The sequence below is a fragment of the Ambystoma mexicanum genome, chromosome 2p, assembly GCF_040938575.1.
Source record: "Ambystoma mexicanum isolate Mex_15411 chromosome 2p, UKY_AmexF1_1, whole genome shotgun sequence".
Taxonomy (NCBI): Eukaryota; Metazoa; Chordata; class Amphibia; order Caudata; family Ambystomatidae; genus Ambystoma; species Ambystoma mexicanum.
In genome coordinates, this window is record NC_090923.1 from 344,155,782 (window position 1) to 344,180,073 (window position 24,292).

Genomic DNA, 24,292 nt, shown 5'->3' on the forward strand with positions numbered 1-24,292 from the left:
AGAAAATTCCATTATAGGATTCCAAAGAAAGCACAACAAAGGACAACTCGAACATTCTTTTTAACGGAAAAACACAACATTGATTGTTCTAAATTAATTCAAAATACTTTATTTAAAATGTTAGTATAGTACTCTGTGATGTCATCATTCAGCATAAAAGCTGCAATACCACAGTCCAGCAATGATAATGGAAGTGTGGGAGGGACGGGGTGGCATACAAAAAAACACCCCAATAATACAATTGGATGATGCATTAATAGCAAGTCAGAATTTAAGTATAAAATATATATACAAATAAGTATTTTTTAACGATTAAGTACAGATGATGTGCAATCATTAGTAATAGAACAAAACAAAAGTTGAAAAGACTTACCTTATAGTCGGCTTCAGGAAGATGAATTCCTGGGAATAAATCACTAGTTATGCCATTAAAGAGCGGTATGTCATGCGACAAAAATTTTGGTTCATTCACATCTTTAATTGATCGAAGGAGCTAAAGGCAATAGAGACATATAAAGATCAAGATAATATAATAAATAGCTGCAGTAATGTACAAGTTAGATTACAAAGGGTTACAAGGTAATGCTATTGATTTGGAAAATAGGCATTCCCTCAACCACGCTCGACCAAACAAACTATTCTTATGTCAAAATGTTTAGATTAACCTAACTGTAATGCATCTTGCAACTAGCGATCTAGTTGTATATGCAGAGGCCAGTGGACTGGATGCCTAAATAGTATTTTAAACTACGATGAAATTGAATACCTTAATGCTCGTTGTGACTGATACTTTGTTTCCTCTTCAGATTGTTCATCTATGAAAAAGCTACCCATCTTTTTCACTGTTGCACTTTCATTCCATGGCCTAGCACTGTTGTAGCGCTACACCGGGTGGAAGTGAAAGCACCCTAGAGATATAAATGAGTCAAAAGTTCAAGTCCAACAGTTGCTTGCATACTTGCCATGATAGCTGTACTATGAACATTATATGGCAAATGGGACAACGTGGGTGGTCAAAAAAGAATGAAGATGAAGGAAAGTATCCCTCAAAATCAAGAATTATTCTAAGGTGTGTAATTTTTCTTTTAATAGAAAATAATTCATCTGTACATTTTTCATTGGAGAAAGATTCACCCACCAATCCCCTAATAAATTTGGATGGACAGGCAATGGATTCATTTAACAGGAAAACTGAGCTTATCAAAGGATGCTGAACTATAGCTCTCATAAAGAGAGTCTGCATTAGCATTAGCAGCAATGCAAACATTCTTCAGCAAATGTAGGAAAGGACGATCAAGATGCTAGTCTACATATTTCCTGAACTAGCAGAACTACTGACAACATAGCAACTTTAACTGCCCGCCCCCGAACTGAACGCGCCACAATCCCCTTAGGCATAGTCCTATGCATTGTTCCATGACATCACTTGAAGAATGAAACTTTTCAACAGGAAACAGTATGTACACAGTAATTCTCCAAGAAGTAAGTCCCAAGCAACAAAAAGTTGGCTTTCCATCAGATCTATAATTGAGGTGGGTTAAAACTCATTTCCAATCTTTACAATCTCGCTCAACCTGTATGAGGCAGATGGTGGGAAGCTGCTAATTGGATAAATGGTTTAATAGAAGTTAAGTTACTACCTTGACCAAAAAATATTTCCCTCTAATCATTACTAATAAAGTGCAGCAAAACAACAGTCTGCTGACATATTCAGTGAGGTGCAAATAAGTTCAAATTTGGACTTCCCCTTCTAACCAAAATGTGCTCGAACCACCTACTGATGTAGCAGACACTCGTTCAACATTGATTAAATTTTGCTGAGAGCATCTGCTATGGTATTGCTCTCTCTCATCAAATAAACAAATTGCAGTGATTACAACTACAGTTAGAAAGCTTGCAAAGCTAACCTGATTGCGCTGAGATTTAACAGATTCATATGGAACTTTCCCCTGTTCTTCAACCATTTCAACTCGACTGACAACTCTCCCAGGTGAGCCATCCAGTCTGCCTAAATAGCAATTATCACAACCTCTTCAGAAGGGCAAAAATCATGTGTCCACTCTATGGTTTTCATCACTAGCCTTGCATGTGGTACCAACAAAAAGCTAAATGTATTAGTCAAGTCCTCCAGAAAAACTCTTGCTTCTTCTCTCCTCTAAGAATTTGTCACAATATTGACTGAAAAGCCTCTGGTGGAACGGGCATTAATTACCACATCAAATAACAATTCTCATGGATGGCAGCAGATTTGATTGTTTTCTATCTGAGAATATATCTCACTTGGTATCTTGGCAAACAATTTCCTAAAAGGCAATACCAGTTCAAAGTAACAATGTTTTCTCTTTCGTTTGGAGACTATGTCCTTTCGGGTTGTTAAGAGGCCATGCTTAAAGCTCACCACTCTCCCTGGAAAGTCCCATGTGGCCTTCGGGTCCTTGGTTCAAAAGATCCCAGTCCAATAGCTACATTTAGACTTTGGGTCTTGTTTAGATGTTCAAAATACTATTATGTACATTTCTTTGACAACAGTTGGCCCACAGAGGCCATAGATATACCATTACTGTCGACAGTTTATTTCTTCCTCATCAGTATTAGGTGAATTTTGAGGCCATCATCATTCTAGACCCCCGTCAAGGACAATCTCTTGCAGCACTCTTCTTGATTCTCGTGGGGGCCCATCACAGGTTCACTTCTCCTTCAGAGACATTTGTACCCAGACTAAATGGACACCTAGCGGTCTCCAAGAACCCATGCAGACTGTGGGTAATTGATTCCGGACTGCCAGGTAAGTGTGCTTTGGTGGCACTGGACATTTTACCAGGTCCATTATAAAACTCTTTTTGTCCCCTATTGTGTTCAATCTTTTTTGAGCAAGTATTCCTTGGTGTTGTTGGTGAACTTTACTTTTACTTTACTTTAATTGATTTATAACGCGCAACCAAGGACCCATAGGCTTAAGGCCGCGCATGAATCAAACGTGGACTAACAAACAGAAAAAGCATTGTACATACTAGAAACCTAATAACAGTCCAGATTAAAAAGATATTTAGGAGAATAATAGTGTTTTTAATTTTTTTCTAAAAACCTCAGTAGACTTTAGTTCTCGGAGCTCAGGCTGGAAGGGCATTCCAAGCCCTTGGTGCCGCATTTACAAAAGCTCCCTTCATGGCTTTATTGGTGTTTGATCTAGGAGCCACCTGCTAATCTGAATTATTCGATCTGAGGAGTCTTGTGGTAGCTTTCTCAATGATAGGATCATGTAGGTAAGACGACATCCTTCCCATACGACATTTGTGTGTGATCAGCAATAAGAAATACACTAATCTGGCTTCGACTGGGAGCCAGTGCAAACTCTGTCTGGCCTTTTACTACTCTGACCGCACTGTTTTGGATCACCTGTAGGCGGTTACAATCCAACTTTGTGATGCCATACAAAAAACTACAACAGTAATTAATTTTAGATCCTACTATGGCCCTTGCAATAGTTTCTGCATTAGTTTGAGAGATAAATGGGCGGAGATGCATTATCAATAAGCAGAGGACAAAACCAAACTGCTAACATGCGCCTTCATATTCAAGTGCTGGTGAAGAAATTTGTAGAAATTTGAGTATCTGCAATGGAAAAACAATCGTAGGCAGATCCTAGTTTTTTTACCATATTTGGAGTGCCAACCACCATGATATGATATGGCATTTATAACCCGTCTATACACAAGTGTTTCAAGGCGCGATGAGGCAAGGGAGAGGAACAGTGAGAAGACAGAGACAACGATCTTACTAAGCCAAGTGACATTGCGATCGCGCAAGTGCAGGGGAAGGGGGAAGAAGAAAAAGTGCAGGGGGAAAGGGGAAGGGGCAGTGCAGTACATGGGAACGAAAGTAAAAATAAATAGATAAATAAAGCAAAAAGTAAAAGTGTGGCCAGGTGCAACGGTAAGTGCAGACATCAGGTGTCAAATGCTGGTAGGGGGCTTTAGGGATACAGAAAACAGTCCCAAAGTGCGGGGTGGGGGATGCCAGGGAGGCAGTTCAGGGTGCAATTTGCGGGGGAGGGGACCTGGGCCCGAGATCAGAGGGTAGCCAGGTGACCAGTCCAGTTTCAGCCAGGAGTTCAGCAGCAGAGAGGAGGAGAGAAAGCAGAAGCAAAGAGAAAGGTTTGAGGTGCTTCTGGAACCAGAGATGGTTCTCCACAAGTTTCAGGGAGGCTGTTCCAGAGGGAGGTCCCAGCCGAAGAAAGAGATCTACCACCAACTCGTTGCTTGGAGAAGCGACTGACCCTGAGGGAGTTGGAGGCGGATGAGCGAAGAGCTCGAGAAGGAAGATATTTAGGAAGAGAGAGTTGAAGGTATTGAGGCCCCAGAAGGCCTTGCGGACAATGCAGAGGGTTTTGAACTTAATCCTCGCAGCCACTGGGAGGCAGTGCAGAGATTTCAGCCATGGAAAGATACGATCCCTGGGCTTGAGGCCAAGGACAAGTCTCGATGTCCTGTTCTGGATGAGTTGCAGAGGGCGGAGAGTAGAAGCAGGCAGATTTAGAAAGAGGCTGTTGCAGTAGTCCAGCCTAGAGAGAACCAGAGCTCTGCACACAGTGAGCTTCTGGGGGAAGGAGAGGAAAGGAAGAATACCTCTGAGGAGGTGCAGCTGGTAGTGTGACTTCTTAGAGACATCAGAGATGTGAGGAGAGAAGGAGAGTGTGGAGTCGAAGATGACCATGAGGTTTTTAGCCTCACAGGTGGCAGCAGGAAGAGGACCAAGAGAGGCCGGTCAGAGAGTAACAGGAAAGGAGGATGCAGGTGTGCCGATGAGGAGAATCTCAGTCTTACTGGCATTAAGGCAGAGACAATTGGCGGCACACCACTCCTAGATAGCAGACAGACAGTTAGAGATGAGAGAAGGAGAAGAAGCAGCAGAAGGGAGCCTGAAAAAGAGTTCAGTCTCATCTGCATAGCACTGAAAGTTGGGGCAGAGAGCTGCAATGCGGTGGCCAAGGAGTGCCAGGTATTGGTTTAACAGCCAGGGAGAGAGGTTAGACCCCTGCGGAACACCACAGGTAGAGATAGAGATAGAGGATAGGAAGGACCCAAGTTGGACCTGGGAGGGTCGATCGGAGAGGAAAGAGGCCAGCCAAGCCAGAGCCTGATCGGTGATACCCAGGTTATCACGGAGACGGTTGAGCAGGATGGCATGGTTGACTGTGTCAAAGGCAGAAGAGAGATCAAGTAAGAGGAGGAAACAGAGAGTGTTGGAATCGAGGTTGGAGAGCAGGTCTTTACGGATGTTCAGGAGAGCAGTTTCTGTGCTTCTGGCAGCTCTGAAGCCAGACTGATGGTCATGGAGACGACCAACAGATTCAGTGTGAAGATTAAGCTGGGAAATGGGAAGTTTTTCCAGGAGTTTGTCCAGAAAAGTAGTGATGGAGATTGGGCGATAGATGGTTAGCTGGGCAAGAGGGGTCGGCTGTGGGTTTCTTAAGAAGAGGGTGCACAAGAGTGCTTCAGGTGGGAAGGGAAGATTCCTGTGACGGAGTGTTTTTTTTTTTAACATCTTTTCATTGAGATTTTAAGCCAAAATATCAGTAAGTGCAAAGAAAAGGAACAGGTGAGCACAAAGAATAAGCACCATAAATCATAATATACGTAAATGGGACAGGCTTAATTGTGTCCATTGTTCATTGAAGATTGTCCTCACCCCAACGATCCTTTAGTACCCTTCCAATATATGATCGGTTATAAACCAGTACACTTCCCAATTTATAGCATTAATTCCCCAAAAACTTGTCCCCCTCTCCCTCTCAAACTAAGTTACATAACATGCACAGCAAATCCGGTTCTCAATATTCGTGCAGCGAAGTCATCATCATCAAGTATCACAGCGACGCAGTGCATGGCACTTTACAATTTCATTAAAAGCCTAACAGGCAGGCTCATTGGGCAGAACATAGGAGAACTCAGGAGATTGTCTCGTCTTCACTGTTCCGAGAGGATGATAGGTAGTCCCGCAGGGGGGCCCAAATATCCTTTGGTCTGCACACCGCCGACACGGATCGAACATAATGTTCCTCAGACTCTTGGACATATATTAAATCCCTTAGCCAGGTCTTATGACTGGGGGCCGTTTTAGCTTTCCAGGCCTGCAAAATGTTCCTCTTGGCCACCGCACCTGCAACAGCTACAAAGCGACGTACCCTTACTGCTGCCTTGCCTATATCTCCCAACAAGTACTTTAGCGGTGTTGCAGGTATAGACAGTCCAACAATATCACTAACTGTCTCAGCAACTTCCTCCCAAAATGCTCTTACCGGGAGACAGTTCCAATACATATGGATAGAGTTTGCCATGGTGGAATTGCATTTGGGCCAACATGCTTGCAGAGCTGGATTAAATTTAGAAGCTCTGTGTGGTGTAATATGTAAGTGATTAAGGATCTTAAATTGTATTAATCGGAAGTTGACATTGATCGAGGTGGCTTTAGTGTGCTGACAGTATTTGGACCACTGAGCATCCTCTATGGTGATTCCCAGGTCTCGCTCCCATTTTAGTTGCATATAATTCTTAGAGGGGGTATATGACTGTGCTGTCCTCTAAAGGCTAGATATAGTGCCAATAAACCCGTCCTGTGACATGGTAGCCGTAATCAATTGGTGTGATTCTGGGGCATCTGGAAATGTAGGCCACAATTTCTTACATGCTGCTTTTAGCCGGTAATACTGTAGAGTAATGGTAAGACCGGCGCCCAGTCTATCAGGTACTAACTTGTATCCAGTAGCAAACTTTCCCCCAGGATAAAGGTTTCCCAGCTTCATCTCTTTATCGGGTCCCATCTTTTTAAAAATGCAGTGTCAAATGTGGGTTCTAACCCAGGATAGTGCCACAAGGAAAGAAACGGCCAAAAAGGGATCTCACATCCTGCTCTAGTGAATAGAGACCACCAGGCTCGGACCGTAGAAGCCACCAGATCTATATCTATAACATTCCCTTTGACAGAAGTGAACGGCATCGCCTGAATATTGGAAGGGGCCGCAGCAAACTTCTCGGCACGCACATGGGCATGCGGTTCGGCTGTGGAGGCCCAGTAGCGCGCAAAGTGTGCCTCAGCCGCTTGATAATACACAGATAGTCAGGGGCCGTCAATCCGCCAGTTTCGTATCTCTCACACATCTTCGGCCAACTGAGCCTGACCGCCCCTCCCCCCCACAGAAAAGCTGCGGAAAGTTTCTGCAATTTTTGAAAAAATTCTCCCCCTGGCCAGACGGGGACACCACAAAACAAGAAGAGAAGTTTAGGGACCACAACCCTTTTAAGTAGAGCGACTCGGCCATATATAGATATTGGTAAAGCCCCCCAAATGTTTAGTTTATGTTCCAAGGAATGCAAACATGCTTTGTGGTTATTTGTAAGCAGCGTTTGTCTGTCTGTAGACATTATTATACCTAGATAGTGCGCAGTGGTGGGGGGACCACTTAAACCCAGTTAATGCGGTGGACTGCTCAGTGGCTGGAGTCAGCGGATTAACCTCAGACTTTGCTTGGTTTATTTTATAGCCCGAGTATGTGGAAAAAGTGGAAATCACATTCATAATAGGGGGTAGGTGTGTCTCAGGGTACCGCTCTTAAATCAATGTATCGTCAGCGTATAAGGAGAGGAGCTGTGGGGAACCTCTAATACGGATATCCCTCCATGTGTGTTCATGTCTGATCTTGGCCGCCATACCTTCAATAGTGAGTGCAAAAAGTAAAAGGGGAGAGAGGATAACCTTGACGGGTGCCTCTTTCCAGTGTGAAGGGGGATGATATAGTATTGTTAGTTCTGACCCTTGCAGTCGGCTGCCTATACAGCACTCGAATATACCCCAAGAATGCTGGACCAAATCCCATTTTGGCAAGAATCAAAAACATATAGTTCCACGAGACAGAGTCAAATGCCTTCTCGGTGTCAAGGGTGATGGCAGCAGCTTTGGCTTTAGGATCTAACTGTGATGTGATAGCAAAGAACCTCTGCAAATTTAGAGGAGTTGACGTGTTGGAATAAAACCTGATTGGTCGGTGTGAATCAATTTATTCATGTATGGGGTCAGGCGGTTGGCTATAGCTTTGGTGTAGATTTTCGTATCCGTATCAATGAGGGATAATGGGAGATAGGATGAGGGATCTTGGGGGGACTTGTGGAGTTTAAGCAACACAGAGATCACTGCTTCCCTCATTGTGGTTGGGAGCTTAACCCTCTCTAGTGTGTCTTCCCAGACTGCAAGTAACCTGGAGGCCAGTTCGCCCTTGAATGTCTTGTCGAAGTCGACTGGAATCCCATCCGATCCCCGGGCTCTCCCAGCTCGCAAGTCTGCAATAGCCTGTTCGATTTCCTCAATTGTCAGTGGAAGGTCTAGCTTAACCTGTCTTCATCTAGACGCGGTAGTGGGATAGAATCAATATATCTCTTGCGGTCCCCCTACTCAGCTGAGTCTGCATTGGCGTACAGTGAGGTGTAAAACTGCTTGAACACTTCGTTAATGGCTATAGCGAAGGAGTGGTTGCAGAAGTCAGCCAGAGCAAGGGCCAAGGAGTCAATGTGGTCCTTGTTGGTTTTGGAGGAACAGGGGAGAACCTGTTTTGACAAGACTTTCATGGATCAGACTTGTCTAGAAACCTCGCCTGGGGAGAACAGGGGAAAGGCAGAGAACGAGAGAGGAGATGTGGCCGAAGAAGGACAGAGGAAGAGCAGGGAGTAGAGGGGGTGTGGGAGAGGAAGAGAGAAAGGACAGGATTTTCAGAATTTTAGAGATGAAATGAGAAGTCAGGGCCGTGCAGAGGGCCTGGGAGGGGACAGGAGAGGTAGAGACTGCAGAAGGATTGGCCAGCTCCTTGCAGATTTTAAAGAGTTCGGCTGAGTTGTTAGATGCCGCAGAGACGCGGACTGGATGTGGGCTCTCTTCTTGGTGCAGACAGAGAGCCGGTATTGCCTTTGGAGCAGGCGGTAGGCCAGTTTGTCAGAGGATGTACTGGAAGCACTTCATTTCCTCTCAGCCACCCTGCACATGCGTTTAAGGGGGGCGAGATCTAAATCGTACCAGGAGTTGTACTTGGCTTAGGGCTTCAAGCTGATCCTCATGACAGAGGCAAGAACATTGAGAGTATCAGATATAGCAGAGTGTATCATGGAGAGTGCTGTGTCAGGGTGAGAGTCAGCCAAAGTGGGAGGGAGGTGAGAAAGTGGCGGCGAAGGCCTCAACTTACACACGCTTAATGGGTCGGATAACCGAGAAGGTAGGTGGCAGTGCTGGAGTTGGCTTGGCCTGAGGGGTGGAGAGAGTGAGCTGGGAGGAAAGGAGAAAGTGATCACTCCAGGAGAGAGGAGTGGTGAGAAGGATGGAGAGGGGAAGGTCTGTAGGGATCAGAACATCAAGAGTGTGCCCTGCAGAGTGAGTCGGGCCAGAGGGGAGGATAGAGAGTGAGAGAGAGTCGCAAAAGTGTCCAGAGGAAGGATAGGAAGCATCCAGGTGGATGTTAAAGTCTCTAAGAAGGAGGAGTTGAGTGGGCCAGACCAGGAGGGAAGAGGAGAGGTCCGCCCACTCAGAGAGGAAGGAGGAGATCTGACCAGGTGGCCGATAGATGGTAGCCACAGTAAGGGAATGAGGAGGCCTGTGTAGGAATGACAGAGGCAGAAATCCATAATTTCAGTCTTATCTTTGTACAGAGCAAGACCATTCTGCATCATCCAGTTTTGGATAAGATTGTACACTCTATTAAGAAGAATTTTATCATCTTCATGTGAACCAGTTAGAGAGATGACACATTGTGTGTCATCAGCGTAGTTTGTAAAAGCCACACCATTCTGTTCCAGAAGAACAAAAAAGGGGACCGTAAAAAAATATTGTAATGGGAGAGAGAGACACAAGCACCTTGGGGGACGCCATATGCCACAATCACAGGTGGTGCTTCTGCCTCTCCACAGTATACTCGACATTCTCTATTGCTCAGAAACGACGAAATCCATAAAGTAGCTTCCTCCAAAACAATTTGGCATGTCTCTCAACCTGATGACCAAGATGGAATGATCCCCCAGGTTGAAGAATGCAGATAGATCCAGCAACATGAGGTTCGAGGGCTTTCCATTATCCATGTCATCAAGGAGCCTGGACTTCAACTCCAACAGTGGTGTCTCGGTTCCGTAACCTAGTCTAAAACCAGACTGGTGTTTATTGAGAATTGGGTATTTGTTTGAATGGGCACAGATTTGAGTATAGGCCACACGGTCCAGAATCTTCAACAGAAAAGGCCAGGCCTTTTTTTTAATCCCCAATGGCACCAAATTTTCTGAGAAACTCAATCAGAAAATCCTTGTCAGAAAAGGTGACAAGGATTTAATAATCATGACCGAGCAGGGGTCGCCCTTTCATTTTGTTGATTTAAGATGGTCAATAATGCTAGCTAATTCAGATACTGATATGGGGGTGAAAATCTAAATTGAGGTATTACAGGTTATCTGCAAGGGCCGCTAAATCACGATCATCCAAGTGCTTAGCTTGTTCTGTTTTTTTTTGTTTTTTTGTTGCAATATCAACCTTGATTTTCTCCAGTTTACATAGCATGGCTTCTTGAATAGATGCGCAACACGCATCATCCTTCACAAGGTCAGTATCCTGTATATGAGGAGTTTCCTGCTCTCTTAAGATCTAAACATTTCCTTAACTTCCGACTGGGCATTCTGAATTATGCCATTAAGTGTATTTTTCTTGGCATCAATGACTGCTAATTTATACTCTTTTGCAGCCACTTTATATGCTTCCAGATTCTGTGAAGTCTGACTGGACTTCAAGGCATAGAAGTGTTTTAGTTTGGAAGCTTTACGTTTTTTTAAATCAGGAGAGAACCACACGTTATTGTTTCGTGTCTTTTTAAAATGTATCATTTTTAATGGTGCAAGAGTCTTAGTAATGTCGTCAAACGAATGTGAGAGGAGGTTCGACATTTACTCAACTGAATCCAGTTTTGAAAGATCTGCAATAATTAAAGTGAGCAGAGGTTCAATCCGCTCTGATGTAAGGTTCTTAAGATTTCTAATCATTACTTCTTGATTTTGCAATCCTTTCAATTTTAAGGTGAGTTCACTAGTAATTGTAAAGTGAACAAAGAAATGATCAGACCAAGGACAGGCAAGGACTTGATAACCCTTAGTTAAAATATTATGTGTAACCACCCAGTCAAGAGTATGTCCCTTACAATGAGTGGTTTCTCTACTCTAACCATCTGCTCATAACCAAGGTTATTCCATGAAACGTCTAAACCATTAGCTATTACATTCAACTTATGTCCCAACCAGAGTTTAAAATCACCAGGACCAGGAACCTGGTCTTGGGTTTGCAGAGGGGTAATAAAATGTTAGTGAGGAGTGTCGGGAAATCAGCTCCAGCAATCAGGGGCCTATATAACAATAAAACGTTAATGGTGGTTTCTGCATTAACCCCTATTTTGATAAGTTTCAGCTCTATTCCAGCAATTACTTGACAGTTAACCTCCCATATGTCTAGAATTGATTTTAGAATAAGGGCGTCCCCCCCTCTACCCGCTACCCAATCCTGACGAAACATGTTGATTCCATCTGGTATGGCCAGGCCCATAGAAGGACCCGGTGCATCATATCACCAAGTCTCAGTGATGGCACAAATATCAATCTTAGAGTCTATAATTTATGTAGCCACTTCAAGGGCGTGCTTTATTAGAGACCTGGTGTTCAAAAATACTAGCCTTAAGGCTGAAACAAGTTTTTTTTGGAGCTAGTGGAATGGCTCATGTAGGCGGCCAGATTAGAGGCAGCCCCCTGGGATTAACCACCAGTCCCAAAGTCACCACTTGTTTCCTCTAATTTGGGATGTTCCACCAAACAGGTAGAGAGTGGTCCCTGTTCAACCTCTGTGCTAGTGTCAGTCCCCATACTATTTATGCTTTCCATAGTAACCACCCTAAGGGGCCCATCTGATACCTCTATAGCACACACAGGAGTTTCAGTTAGTTGGAGATCTCTCCCCTTTAATGAACAGATGGAGGGAGCCTCCTGAGTAGGGTCACAAAAGAGATTAGAGTTATTCAACGCAATGAACATGCTCCGATCACGGATAGAATGGGGGCTTACCTTAGTAGGAGTGCTCAGCTTTGGCTTGCTATTATCAAAAATGGCTTTGGCTGCTGCGATTGCTGCCAGGACCTCTGCAATGCCCATAGTGGAGGATTGACAGTGGCAAAAGATCAAGGCAATGCCCTCCCTTCCCTGCCCTTCACGGACCACCACAGGCCGGTTTGGAACTACAAGTCATATGGGAACTGTAGTTCCAAGCTAAAGTGCAGAGCAACCCGTAAAACGAAAAGTCTATTGACACTGTTCAAACAATGAAATCAGGCAGAAGATATATTAAACACTAAAGGCTTGCACGGTTGCATATGAACATCCTAAGGATGATACATACGACATACGCAGATACAGAAAAGCCCCTTGATGTTTCAGAGAATTCCCCCAACACTCTCCTGCCACAGCCGTTCTCCTACCCCCACCTACCTCCCCGGCTTTACCTCCATTAATGGCACAGCCTGTAGAAACCATGCCACCTGCCTAGGTTTGTGTACTTGTGCAGGGAAGTCCAGGCTGTATTCCAGGGCCGGGATCACGTGTCGATAAATCGATGTAACAGCTTGTCCTTGGCGGCTGCTGTGACCTTTTCCACCACCATGATCTCCCATATTTTCAGCCACCATTGGTGGATGAGAGGGTCCTCCAGTGTCTTCCAGGCCCAGGCTAGCGTGATCTTCGCTGCCAACAGGAGGTGTGTGATTAGCCTGGCTTTCCTCCCAGGGACGGGAACCATCAATAGTATCACTTCCGGCTCGGGGGGAAGCTGGACCTGCATCATTCCCTTCTATCAAGTCCACCACCCTCCCCCAGAAGGCTTGTGCCTGAGGGCCCTCCCACCACATGTGGAAGAATATCCCTCATGCCCTGCACTCCCGCCAACCCGCAGGGTCCACCATGCTCTGAATCTTGTTAATTTTAGCTAGGGGTAGTACCACTGGCACATTAGTTTGGTTATGCAGCTCGTGGAGGAATAATTACATGACCAAATTCCCACCCATGTCTGGTCGTCTACAGATCGGCCCAAATCCCTTTCCCATTGCGTCAGGGAACGGGGTCGTAAAAACAACCACATATTCGGTTGCAGAAGCTTATATAGCCTGGTTATGTCCCTGCTCTCCATCAAGCAGGGTCGACTCAATGGGCCCCATTTCCCAGCTTGCCCTCTGCTGTTGTATCCAAGGGTGGCCCACCCAGTGCCTAAACTGGGCGTATCTGAACCTCTCCCCTTCCGTCAACGCAAACTTTCTCCTGCAGTCAAGGAAGGCCAGAGGTGTCCCCTGTTCAAAGAGCTGCGAGATGTGTTGTAGGCCCACTTGTGTCCAGTTTTTAAAGTCTGTGGGCCTGAGACCAGGGGGAAATTCTGAGTTGTGGCAGATTGTCGTGTGTGGGCCCGGTCCCCCCGGGATGCCTGACTGCTTCAGCGCCCAATCCCACAGTTTTATGGTCGTTTTTGTGGATGACAGTAGCCCCGGCCAGTGGGTCTGTGATGCTGCAGAGGTGTAATGTACGAGCACAGGGAGAGGGTGAGTCTGGCCGGTTCTAGCTCTACCATTTAGGGGGATCAGTTGATGCTCAACAGGGGGGTAAGTGTGCTAACTGTGCTGCAGGCTGGTAGCTCCATAAATCGGGGACCCATCCCTCCCAACTGTGCGCTGCCCACCAGTACTCATATAGGGATTCTGGGCTTCTTCCCAAGGCAAATAAAACAGAAGACCTTTTGTTGCACCGCACATTGATAAAGGAACCTAAGAAGCAGGTTCATTTTGCATGCTGTGATGTGCCCCATCAGGGAGATTTCCTGCAATTTACATCTGTCTAGGTCTGCATCTAGATCTTTAAAAAGTTGTGGGAAGTTTGTCTAGTATCTTTCCTTTGGCTGCGCCGGGATCTGGACGCCTCAGTATTTTATCTGCTTTTTTTCCCATTTAATTGGGCGACAAGGGAAGAGGGCGGCTATTTCCTCCTCCGATAGACCCACCCCTAGAACCTGACTTGTGGTAATTAATTGCAACTGTGCATTTGAAGTTCCCCGAGAGAATGTCTGAGGGATGCTGGAAGGCGAAGATTAGCAGGGACAAAGGACAACCCTGTCTCGTTCTGCAGTTGAAGCGGGTTGGGCTCGATAGCGCTGATTTATTCTTAGCGAGGTTTTAGGAGAGCTACAATTAGCCAGCACCATGGTTAGGAAGGTCAGCCTGAAGCAGAACGTCTCCAATGTAAGTTTCATGAAGGACCAGTTGACATGTCAAAGGCCTTAGTGGTGCCCTGGGCCAGAAGCGCCACCTTGCTTTGGTCCATCGTCGCTATTTCCACCAGGTCCATGGCCTGGCGTACATTCTTCCCTGTGGTTCTGCCCCGAATGAATCATGTCTGATCTGCATCAATCACCCCGGGCAGCACCCATGCTGGTCTGTTGGCTAGAATGTTCGAATAGATGTTTGCGTCGATGTTCAACAACAAGATTTGTATATAAGTGGCAAAATCTCTGATCATTTCCCTGCATCAACAAAAGTATTGTTGAAGAGTTTTGCATGGATTCTGTCACCTTGCCGGTTTGCCGAAAAGAGTTGAACAGGGAGGACAAGGATTTCGCCAGTTGTGCGCGGAATATTTTATGAAATTGTGGTGTAAAGCTGTCGGGGCCCGCAGCACTCGCCTTAAGGGATCTAATCACCGCCCCCACCTCCTCCAGAGTGATTGGGAGGTCAACAAACTCCCTTTTCATGGTTCCATGTATTAATATCCCGCAAAAATATTGCGATACAAAAATATCGCCATATTCTTGCGGCGATATTGAGCCATGGACCCCTGAGGGGGACACCCCTACATTATTTAACCCCTGCTCCCACAAATTATCCCCCCAAAAATATTGCCTATGGCGAGACAAACAACCATATGTACGGCGATATTTTTTTGGTGGGGATAATATGTAGGGATACCCTCTCCACATCTGTCAGGTGAGAAAGGGCCACCTTGTCTACATATAATTGTTGCTCCGCTAAGAAGCGGGAGGCGAATGACATAATGTTGCACAAGTGTTCCACTGCCAGCTGTAGTTTAATGTCTTCCACATATTGCGTGGTCCCCTGAGAATCCCTCAACTCAATTATTCTATTACGGTGTGACGTTTTTGTCAACTTCCTAACCAGAAAATTGTTTGCCTGGTTTCCCTTGGCATAGTACCCTTGCTTAGTCGTGATGAAGGCCTGATCCGTCTCCTCCGCTCTGTGTGCCGCAAGCTTATTGCGGCCATTTGCAACTTTGTTAGCTTGGGGGACAACCCTATTTTATGTGCTTACTCTGCCTCTATGAACTCACCCTCCAAGTGGGCTTTCGCCATGGCTGTGCGCTTATGATAAGCCTCCCCATGGGCTATTAATTCCCCGCTGATAACCTCCTTCATTGCGTCCCACACTGTTGCTAATGGTACAGGCCCCCCTCGTTTTCCCTGAAATAATTCTTGATGGCCTGAGCTATGCTGTCCCGCAGGGCCATATGATGCAAGTTTTTGTATAACTTCTAGGGGGACCTTTGGGGAGGGGATTGGTCAAGCACTCGGGATGTTAGCAGAATTGGTGCATGGTCTGAGAGGACTCTTGAACCAATAGCTATGCTATCTACGTAAGACAATAGCTGGCGTGGGAAGCAAGCAGTAGATCTATGCGGGAGGAGGTGTGGTGTACGTGCGAGAATTAAGGGTAGCCCCCCCGCCCGAGATGCATTACCCTCCAAATGTCCACGACCATCAGCATATTAAATAGATGAAGTATCCCCCCTGCCAACTTAAAGTCCCTTGCTTTTTTCGAGCCATCAGATGCCAGGACTTGTTGGGCGAACGGTCTGCTCCACATTCTCGCGTAGTCTCGCGGAGCCAGGTGAGTCTCCTGTAAAAAAGCGATTGAACAGTTGAGGTCCTCCAGGGAATCACAGGATGGACTGGCGCTTGGCCGGGGAGTTCAAGCCTTGCACAGTGAATGTCACATATTGCAGCTTTCCATGGGGAGTGGATGTCAATAGAACCTCTGAGTCCTACCTCGAGGCGGGGAGGGTGTTAGGCAGAATCCTGTGCAGTGCCCTTAGGGACCACTACACACAATTAAGACTACAGGTGGCAATACAAGTTTTACCTTTGGTACAAGCCTGTACTACTATATTAAAGTGGTAGCAGTAGCGGAGCAGCCAGGCTTATCTCAAGAGTATATGAGCAGTAGTAGAGATTACACAAAGGGACCACAATTACTGTGACTCAAGCAAACACTGACTCAAGGTTGCAGGTAAAAAATATAAGTACATTTATTTTTAAACCAATTGTTATAAACACAACACTTCTATTAATTCAAAAACCACACTTCAAGGTAAGTACCCTGTGTTTTAGCGGACCGGTGTTGTGAAACAAAAGACGTTGCCGGGAATACACTTGCGATCACTTTTTGACAGTAATGACAGTTCGGTCTTACTAAAGAAATGTGTATCCGCGGCAAGAAATGTTACCGGGGCAAAACACACTTAGCACCTGAGCTACCCAGAGAGAGTTGGGGGAAAAAATCATTGGCAATACTTTTGTGAAGGTAGACGGAACCAGAGAACACTCTTAGACAGAAATTCAAGAGTCAATAGGCCGGAGCCAGTGTCAAGTGGAACCGGGTTCCTGTTGTCGAGGATCACACAGTCGGATAGTTCATGATTCAACGTAGCCAGGAGTACTTAGATATTGTCAACAGAGGAAGCAAAAGTTATAAGAAGGAGGGAAGACAAGGGCAAGCCTTGGAGGCGAAGAAAAGGGATTCAGTTGTTCCTGGTAGTTTCCTGCAGACACACGGTTCCTGGAGCTTCGATCCAAAGGAGGACGTCTGGAGGGGTCTGCACCACACAGGGCTGAAGCCAGCAGCAGCGACGGGGAATAAAAGGTGCGCTCCTTAAAAAACAGGAGAGGCTCTTCAGATGGCTATCTGGACCACTACAGCAGTGTGCAGTAATTTCGACCACGAAGAGGATCCTCTGGCTGTAGAAGATGAGCTGGTTATCCCCATCAAGCTCAAGGGAAGAAGACTCCGGACTGGATCTTCTCTGGTCGTCGAAGGGTAGATAGCTCAGGACTGCAGCAGGGCTTCACCGGGATGGGCTTCTCCGGGACGGGATAGTTGCAGTAGTCGACTTCTTCTCCGCTTCCTTTTGGTTCCTTGTAGTTCCAGTGGCGAGTCCGACTTCTAACCCAAGAGACATGCCTTTCATGCGAAAATCCCCCATTCACACAGCCTGGCTGTCAATCACGTGGCAGGGGGTGTTGTCAGGCCCGGCCCGGACAACCACCTCAGCCAATCATGGCAAAGTGTGACTCGGGTTTCCTAGGATACCCTGTGCAGGGGGTGACTACACCCCTCCGTCACATTCAGCCCACCTAGACACCCAGGCTCCTAGAGGAGGGCTTCTTGGCATAAGCCCACCAAAAGACAGTGAACAAAGAAGGCAAACCTGGTTTGCCACGCAAAGTAAAACACAAGAAGGACTTTAACAAAAAGAAATGGTGAATAAACCCGACCGGAGCCAAAAGAAGAAGCATTTGGTCAAGCAGGTTTAAGTTCGAGGCAATACATTATATAGTATAATCATGGTAGAAAAGTTAGGGTAGATACCACTGCCACCAGCCAAGTCTAAATGTTAAAAGAGTGAAACAATGCTCTAGGAGGTACAGATAAAAAGGGCTAAGGAATAACCCTTTCCAGTACTCAATGTAAGAGGGGGTGTACTGGATCTGTGGTTAAATGATTAAGTAAAGTTAATGGCAACTTTACCCTTTTCTGGGGGACAGTCAGCCTCAGAAAAGGAGTCGGTGGGAAGTCTAAAAGACAACCCTGTGTCACTGCACTTAAGGTGGTGTGTAACACACAAAAGAAGGGGGCTACTGGAGTGGTGTACTCGAGATGCCACAATCACAAAAACAGATGAAATACGCATGGCAAAACACAAGTAAGAGTGGGAAAAAGGGGTACACTCTTAACAAGTGGAAGAACAAACTCCAGAAATCCAGCAAAGCTGCTGGGGGACTCACTAGGTAAGGGAAATTCGCCATAGAATGAGAATTCTCCCTAACAGAGGGGTTGCAAGACTTATCTGACGTCTCTGTGCAGCCACGGTGCAACAGGGTTTTGTTAATTAAGAATCAGAAACTGAAGAACTCAAAATATGCCAACAGTCAAACAACAAGCATTGTCAATTGTTAGGGAGAATTCTCATTCTATGGCTAATTTCCCTTACCTTTAGAGTCCCCCAGCAGCTTTGCTGGATTTGAAGGGTTTGTTTCTTTTCTCCTGCTAAAGAGTTGCTATGTGTGTTCTAGGCTATGTTTGTGTTTAATGTCTATGGGATTTTCTCAACCCCATAGGAACCATCTTTATTCACATGTGCTACACAGCACCCTCCGTGCAGTGACACGGGTGTCGTAGCGATCCCCAAACATAAATTCCATACCCTGGGACTGACTACTGTCTCCCAAGGCATGTAAAGTCCCAATTGACTTCACTAGTCAATTTTTATGAACTTAACCAGTACAACCCATCTTACTATGGAGGTACTGGAAGGGGTTAATAGTTTTTCCCTTAGGTTCCTTTTCAAGAGGGTACCGCACAATCCCTCTCACTAAAGTTTCTGACTTGTGGCAGTGGTTACTACCGTAAATATTCGACCACAAATATTTCCCTATGGGATTTTCCCATTGTTCGAGGCTACAACATTTTCTGACAGCCTCTAACATACCGCCAGTTTATTTTTATATTAACTTTACTCTGGTAGGTTATATTTGCCAGAACTTTAATATAAATTATTTCTCTTGTCTTTCTCTAAACTCCTAACCCAGGTCGGGATCCTTTCTTCGTCCATTTGGCGGGCTTCTGCCAAGAAGCCCTCCTTTCGCCGCCACTGAGGCTGGGGTGGGTCCATTGTGTGGGAGGGGGAGTAGGACCCCTGGACAGGGTTGACTCAGCAATCCATGTCGCACTCTATCCTGATAGGCTGGAGGGTCTCCCGCCAAGGATGACCACTCCACTGTGTGAGTGACAGCTAGGCTGTATGAATGGGGCTCTTTTTGCATAAAAGCAGGGTACTGAGGACTGGAAGAGCAAGACGTCGCCACTGGAACTAAGAAGGAAGTTCTAACAAATTTAGCCAGAGTCAAAAGGCCTTTTGACTCTGGCTAAATTTGTTAGAACTTCCTTCTTCAGATTGCTTCTCAACTAGAACAGTGTTGGTGCTCCTACTTCTTATAGCCACCTTTTCCTTCCCCTTTTTAAAACTTGTGAAGTGCCATTTTTCTCCGTTTTCATTTAAGTATTTTCTATACTGATGCACTGTCTTGCTTAAACTGGTTCACAAACGTATGGGAAGTGTTGCTAAGGTGTGTAAGAAGATATTTCTGTATAACTTGTACTTTCCCTCCCTTGTGAGAAATTGCTAGAGTATCCCTTGTGTGTGGTTTTCCCTGTGCCGTTTTGCTCAGTTTTCACTCTGGTTCACTTGGTCTACAACTTAACTAGGGAGTGTGTATATTTTTCTTTAACTTGCTTGATGACTGTGATAAATGTGTTTTACTAGAAGTGTATAAAATAAATACATATCTACTTTTTAATACAAAGCTTTGGTCAGTGTTTCCTTGTGCCATAGTATTGTAGGCCTATTGTGTAAACCCTGAATACTGCTCATCTCCCTCTTGAGATAAGTCTGACTGCTCAGCCACAGCTACCAACTAAATCTTTGTGGTACAGACCGAAGAGGGATTTATTGCTCTCACCTGTAGTCCTAATCTTCTGTAGTGATCCCTAAGGGAACTGCACAGGATTCTGCCTAACATCAATGCCAATAGTTTGGGCTTTTGTTACCTGCCAAATGCCTAATACTTCTACACTAGCCAAAAAGATTGGCGTTTTGTCAATGTTTGTAACAAAATTCCAGAGAAGGACACGCAGTGCTCATACATTGAGTGTCTGAAGCAGACCTGGTTTTATTACACTAATAGCGGGTTTACAACTCCAAATTAAGCCATTATCTCCCCTGCAATGCATGGGGGGGCATCCCTGCACACAGTCACGAGAACGCGCTTGCATTGGAGATGGAAGTTACGGCAGAGAATCTCTGCTGTCCACGTGCATGCACATCCCTTTTCACCTGTGTAGGTTACTCTCCCAAACCCCACATAATAAACAAACATTGCCATTGGCAACATTTTTTGCCCTTGTTTGGTCACAGGAAAGCTATTTTCCAGACACTTTTGTAGTGGTATTAACTGCCCATCGATGGTAGCAGCGGTAATATGAGGAAAGTACCTGGGCATAGAATAGCAGGGCTTGGCAAATGTCTTACTTAGACACAAGCCAAAATTGCTGGCTTTGTCAATGTTTTTTATTTTAACGGGACTTCAGTGAAGGACAAGAATAGTGCTCATGAATCGAGTTGCTGACATCCAACCCGATTAGGACATTTTTATTTTACACCAGTAGCACGATTAAAGCTTCAATTAAGACCTACAACTCTCAGAAGACTGCTTTGAAAAAACACTGGCAGGCCCTTCAAGTACAAAGTCTGGTGGTAAGGCTTGCTCAAAGAGATCCTAGTAGGATGTGTTTTGGGCAGGAAGTAGGTGGGAATGCCCATGTGCAGTCAATGGGTGGGTAAATAAGCAAACACCACCTTCACAGTCTCAGCTTTCCTGTGCAGGGTACGCACATTTCTGCAAGCAGCTTCTCCTGCCCAAGGAATGCACATTTCTGCAAAGAACCCTCCTGCATGCAGTAGCAATGCACATTAATGCACACAGGTTTGGCCGCCCTTCTGCACTGAATATGAACATACCTATGTCACCACACACATGTATCCTCCTCTGTTGTGAATGCACATTCCATAACACATAGTAACTCGAGGACCATCGCTACAATCTGTTATACTGCGCAAATCACCAACTCAGTGCTTTCTCCTAAAATGACACGCGGATGGATACAGACCTCACGTCACACCCTCCAAGCATCGAGTTATGTATAGGAGTGCATACTCCTTTTAAATGGAAGACGGAGACGAAGCACACAACCCTCCCTCGCCCCATACTCAGTTAATACAGAAGAACAGAAACATACCGCTCCATCCCCTGCAAAACGGGACACAACAAAGAGATCGCCCCGAGTAAAATCAGTTTGAGGAAAAACAGCGCAAGTAAAATCAGTAGTGCCACTCCCCCACCTTCAAAGGAAACACAAGATATACAGGAGGGTGCACATTACTCCCAACAGACATAGTGCATATGACAGTATAGCCACCCACCCCCAGCTGAAGCATGACAGAACTTGGCCAACACTGAAAAGGAAGCAACCTTCAGCCTCTTTGCCAAATCTGGACACATAATAAGGCACATCCCTCTTTTTCCCCCAGCAAAATCTGGAGGCTGCCCTGCGCATCACCCCCAAAATAACAGGATGTGTGGAGAGGAGAGTGCACACACGCCAGCAAGATTAGCATCGAAGCACATGGACACATAAGTATGGCGGTAAGGCAATGGTAGCGCTACCGGCACCGTTGCTACTGTACCTCCATACTACGATCTGTGCTCGCGGGTGCCTGTCAGCCTGCCAGGTCGGACCTGGCGGTAAGTGCGGCACCCGCGAGCACCGCAAGTCGGATGCACCTGCACCGTTGTAAACGGTGCTTGTGCATCTGACGTCCCCATTCCGCCATTTAGGGGAATGGGGATGTACCGGCCCGGCGTAACGTCACTTTTTGCTATGTGTCAGAAAATCCTATCCTGCTGACTGAGCATGCACACACGTGCTCAATCATTATTTAACAGATAGGATTTTTTGACACCATGAATGTGGTGTGCCCGTCTTTTTGGGGACCCAGGGGTGCAGTTCATTTAACTTTATGTGAGCTAGGCTGACTGAAATAAAAGAACAAATTGAAGTCATTTCACAAGCGACTTCAAAAGGGATGGAAAGAGCACGAACTCAGCGGACGGAAAGAACAAGCACCCAGCGGACACTATTCTATAAACTCCCAGGATTGTAATAATCACTAAATGCGGTGCCATTGTAACCCTCCTCCCCCACACTGAATGTTTTCAAGGTTGCACGCTATTGTACATTTCCTTTCACAGAACACATTGCCTGGGTCTGCCTCCTGCTGCACTGGCTAATGTGCAAGCTGGTGGGAGCGGACTGGGATCTTTAGTTTAGAGAGAGCTGACACGGGATAGAGGGAGGGGGCTCAGGCGGGTAAAGACACGCAAGGGGGGCTTTAGATGTGATCACACCCTGTCTCCAGTAATTGGAGTCAGCCATCTGCATATAGAAAGAGCGACTCGTCCACTGCCTGAAATCCACATAGGTGAAGTCATCAAATAATCCACTTCAATATGTTCACAACAATATTGGGTCATGCTTCTTGAGAGAGCCATTGCAGGGGTGTGTGGCAATAGAAAGGGACACAAGAAATAGAGCGCGCACAGTATTTTCATTTACAACAAAAGATGCATTCATCATGGGACCTTAAAGAAGTGCTCGATATTTATGCAGCAAAGATGTTCTATGTTTGCTCAAACGTGACATGGACAGTGGCAGAGATTGAGTGACAGTGGGACAAATGGAGCTGTTAGAGGTGTCATCTTGCAGGGGGTGGAGGAAAGAGGTGGTAGCTGGCAGGGGGTTAGAGGTGGTAGTGGGCAGATGATGGGAGGAGAGAGGTGGTAGTAGGCAGACTGTTAGAGGTGGTAGTGAGCAGGTGGTGGGAGGAGAGTGATGGTGGTGGGCAGATTGTGGGAGGAGAGAGGTGGTAGTGGGCAGGGGTGGAGGAGAGAGGTGGCATCTTGCAGGGGGTGATGGAGAGAGGTGGCAGCTTGCAGGGGGTTTATAGGTGGTAGTGGGCAGATGGTGGGAGGAGAGAGGTGGTATGGTGGTAGTGGGCAGGGGTGGAGGAGAAAGGTGGTAGTTGTGAGGGGTGGGAGGAGAGGTGGAGCAGAGAAGTGGTAGCTGGCGAGAGCTTTGACCACTTTGGCGCGGCAGCCAGTTCGGAACGCCCATTTTTTCTTATTTTTTTGTTTCGGTGCCCCCATTTTCTCTTATTTTTTTTTATCAGACTGTTCCATCATGACAGTTAAATATGTAATTTTGCTGCCCCAGGAACAAGGGCAGTTTGGTCTTGTGGTTAAGTTCCAAACCTCACAATCTTGCAGGGCATGGTTCGTGGCTGAGCTAAACCTTTCTTTATTTTCTCTGCAAAATAAAAATAATGGGATATTTTAAAACTACAATAAAATAAAAAGCTTTAGCTCAGCCACGAACCATGGCCTGCAAGATTTAGAGGGTTGGAACTTAACCACAAGACCTAAGTGCCCTTGTGTATGGGGCAGCAAAATTACATATTTAACCATTATGAAGCAACAGTCTGATAAAAAAAAAATATAAGAGAAATATAAGCAGAAATGGTACACCCTCTTTTGGCGTCGCTGTTTACATCAACCCAAAGCCACAATTCTTTACAAATGCAACACGATAACATTTCCTGCCAACGTGCTGCATTTGAAAATAATTATTCTTTGGAATTTGGCGTGAGGGAATTTAGACGTGGCTGCAATGTCAGCCACGTCCAAACGTCCCTCACGCCAAATCGGCAGCGCCAGAAAGGGTCCCACGCCAAAATGGGCGCACCAAACAGGCCGCGCCGAACCGGCCCGCAGCGAAACGGCCGCACCAAAAGGGGGTGTACCGCTGACAGGCTGCTAGCTTTCCGAAAGGACCCTCATCCCCTGTACAGCCCGAAGGGACATGTGGCATTCAAATGACGCTGAACAAGTGATGTTGCCCCGTTAGACTTTAATGCCTGTCTCTAGGTGGTAACTGGCTGCCGAGCAGCTGACTGTATGATATGATATTAGTAAAGTAAATCTTTGCTGCTTTAAAATAAATGTCACATTTATTTATTATTACAAATGCTCCACCCTCCAATGAGGACATCCAAACCAGGTCAGCAAACAGTCAAGGGGAGGTTTCAGGTAACTCACTTCTGTAATCTCCACAGGGTATGCATGACTCCAGCAGAACTACACACAGTTAATCATTCCCTATCTCATGAACGTCTGCGTTGTGGTGAGGGCCAGGCAGAGTTTTGGTATACATTGGGTTAATGTTCGACTATAATCATAT

At 45.8% G+C, this 24,292-nt stretch overlaps 1 protein-coding gene across 1 annotated transcript in view; it reads right to left on the reverse strand.

The window, feature by feature from the left end:
• Nucleotides 1-24,292, reverse strand: part of DNAH12 (dynein axonemal heavy chain 12) — a 3,791,933-nt gene that overhangs the window by 2,379,548 nt on the left and 1,388,093 nt on the right. Inside the window, exon 29 of the mRNA XM_069643677.1 lies at nucleotides 374-493. Within this exon, the coding sequence (XP_069499778.1) occupies nucleotides 374-493 (120 nt within the window). The remainder of the gene's footprint in view (nucleotides 1-373; nucleotides 494-24,292) is intronic.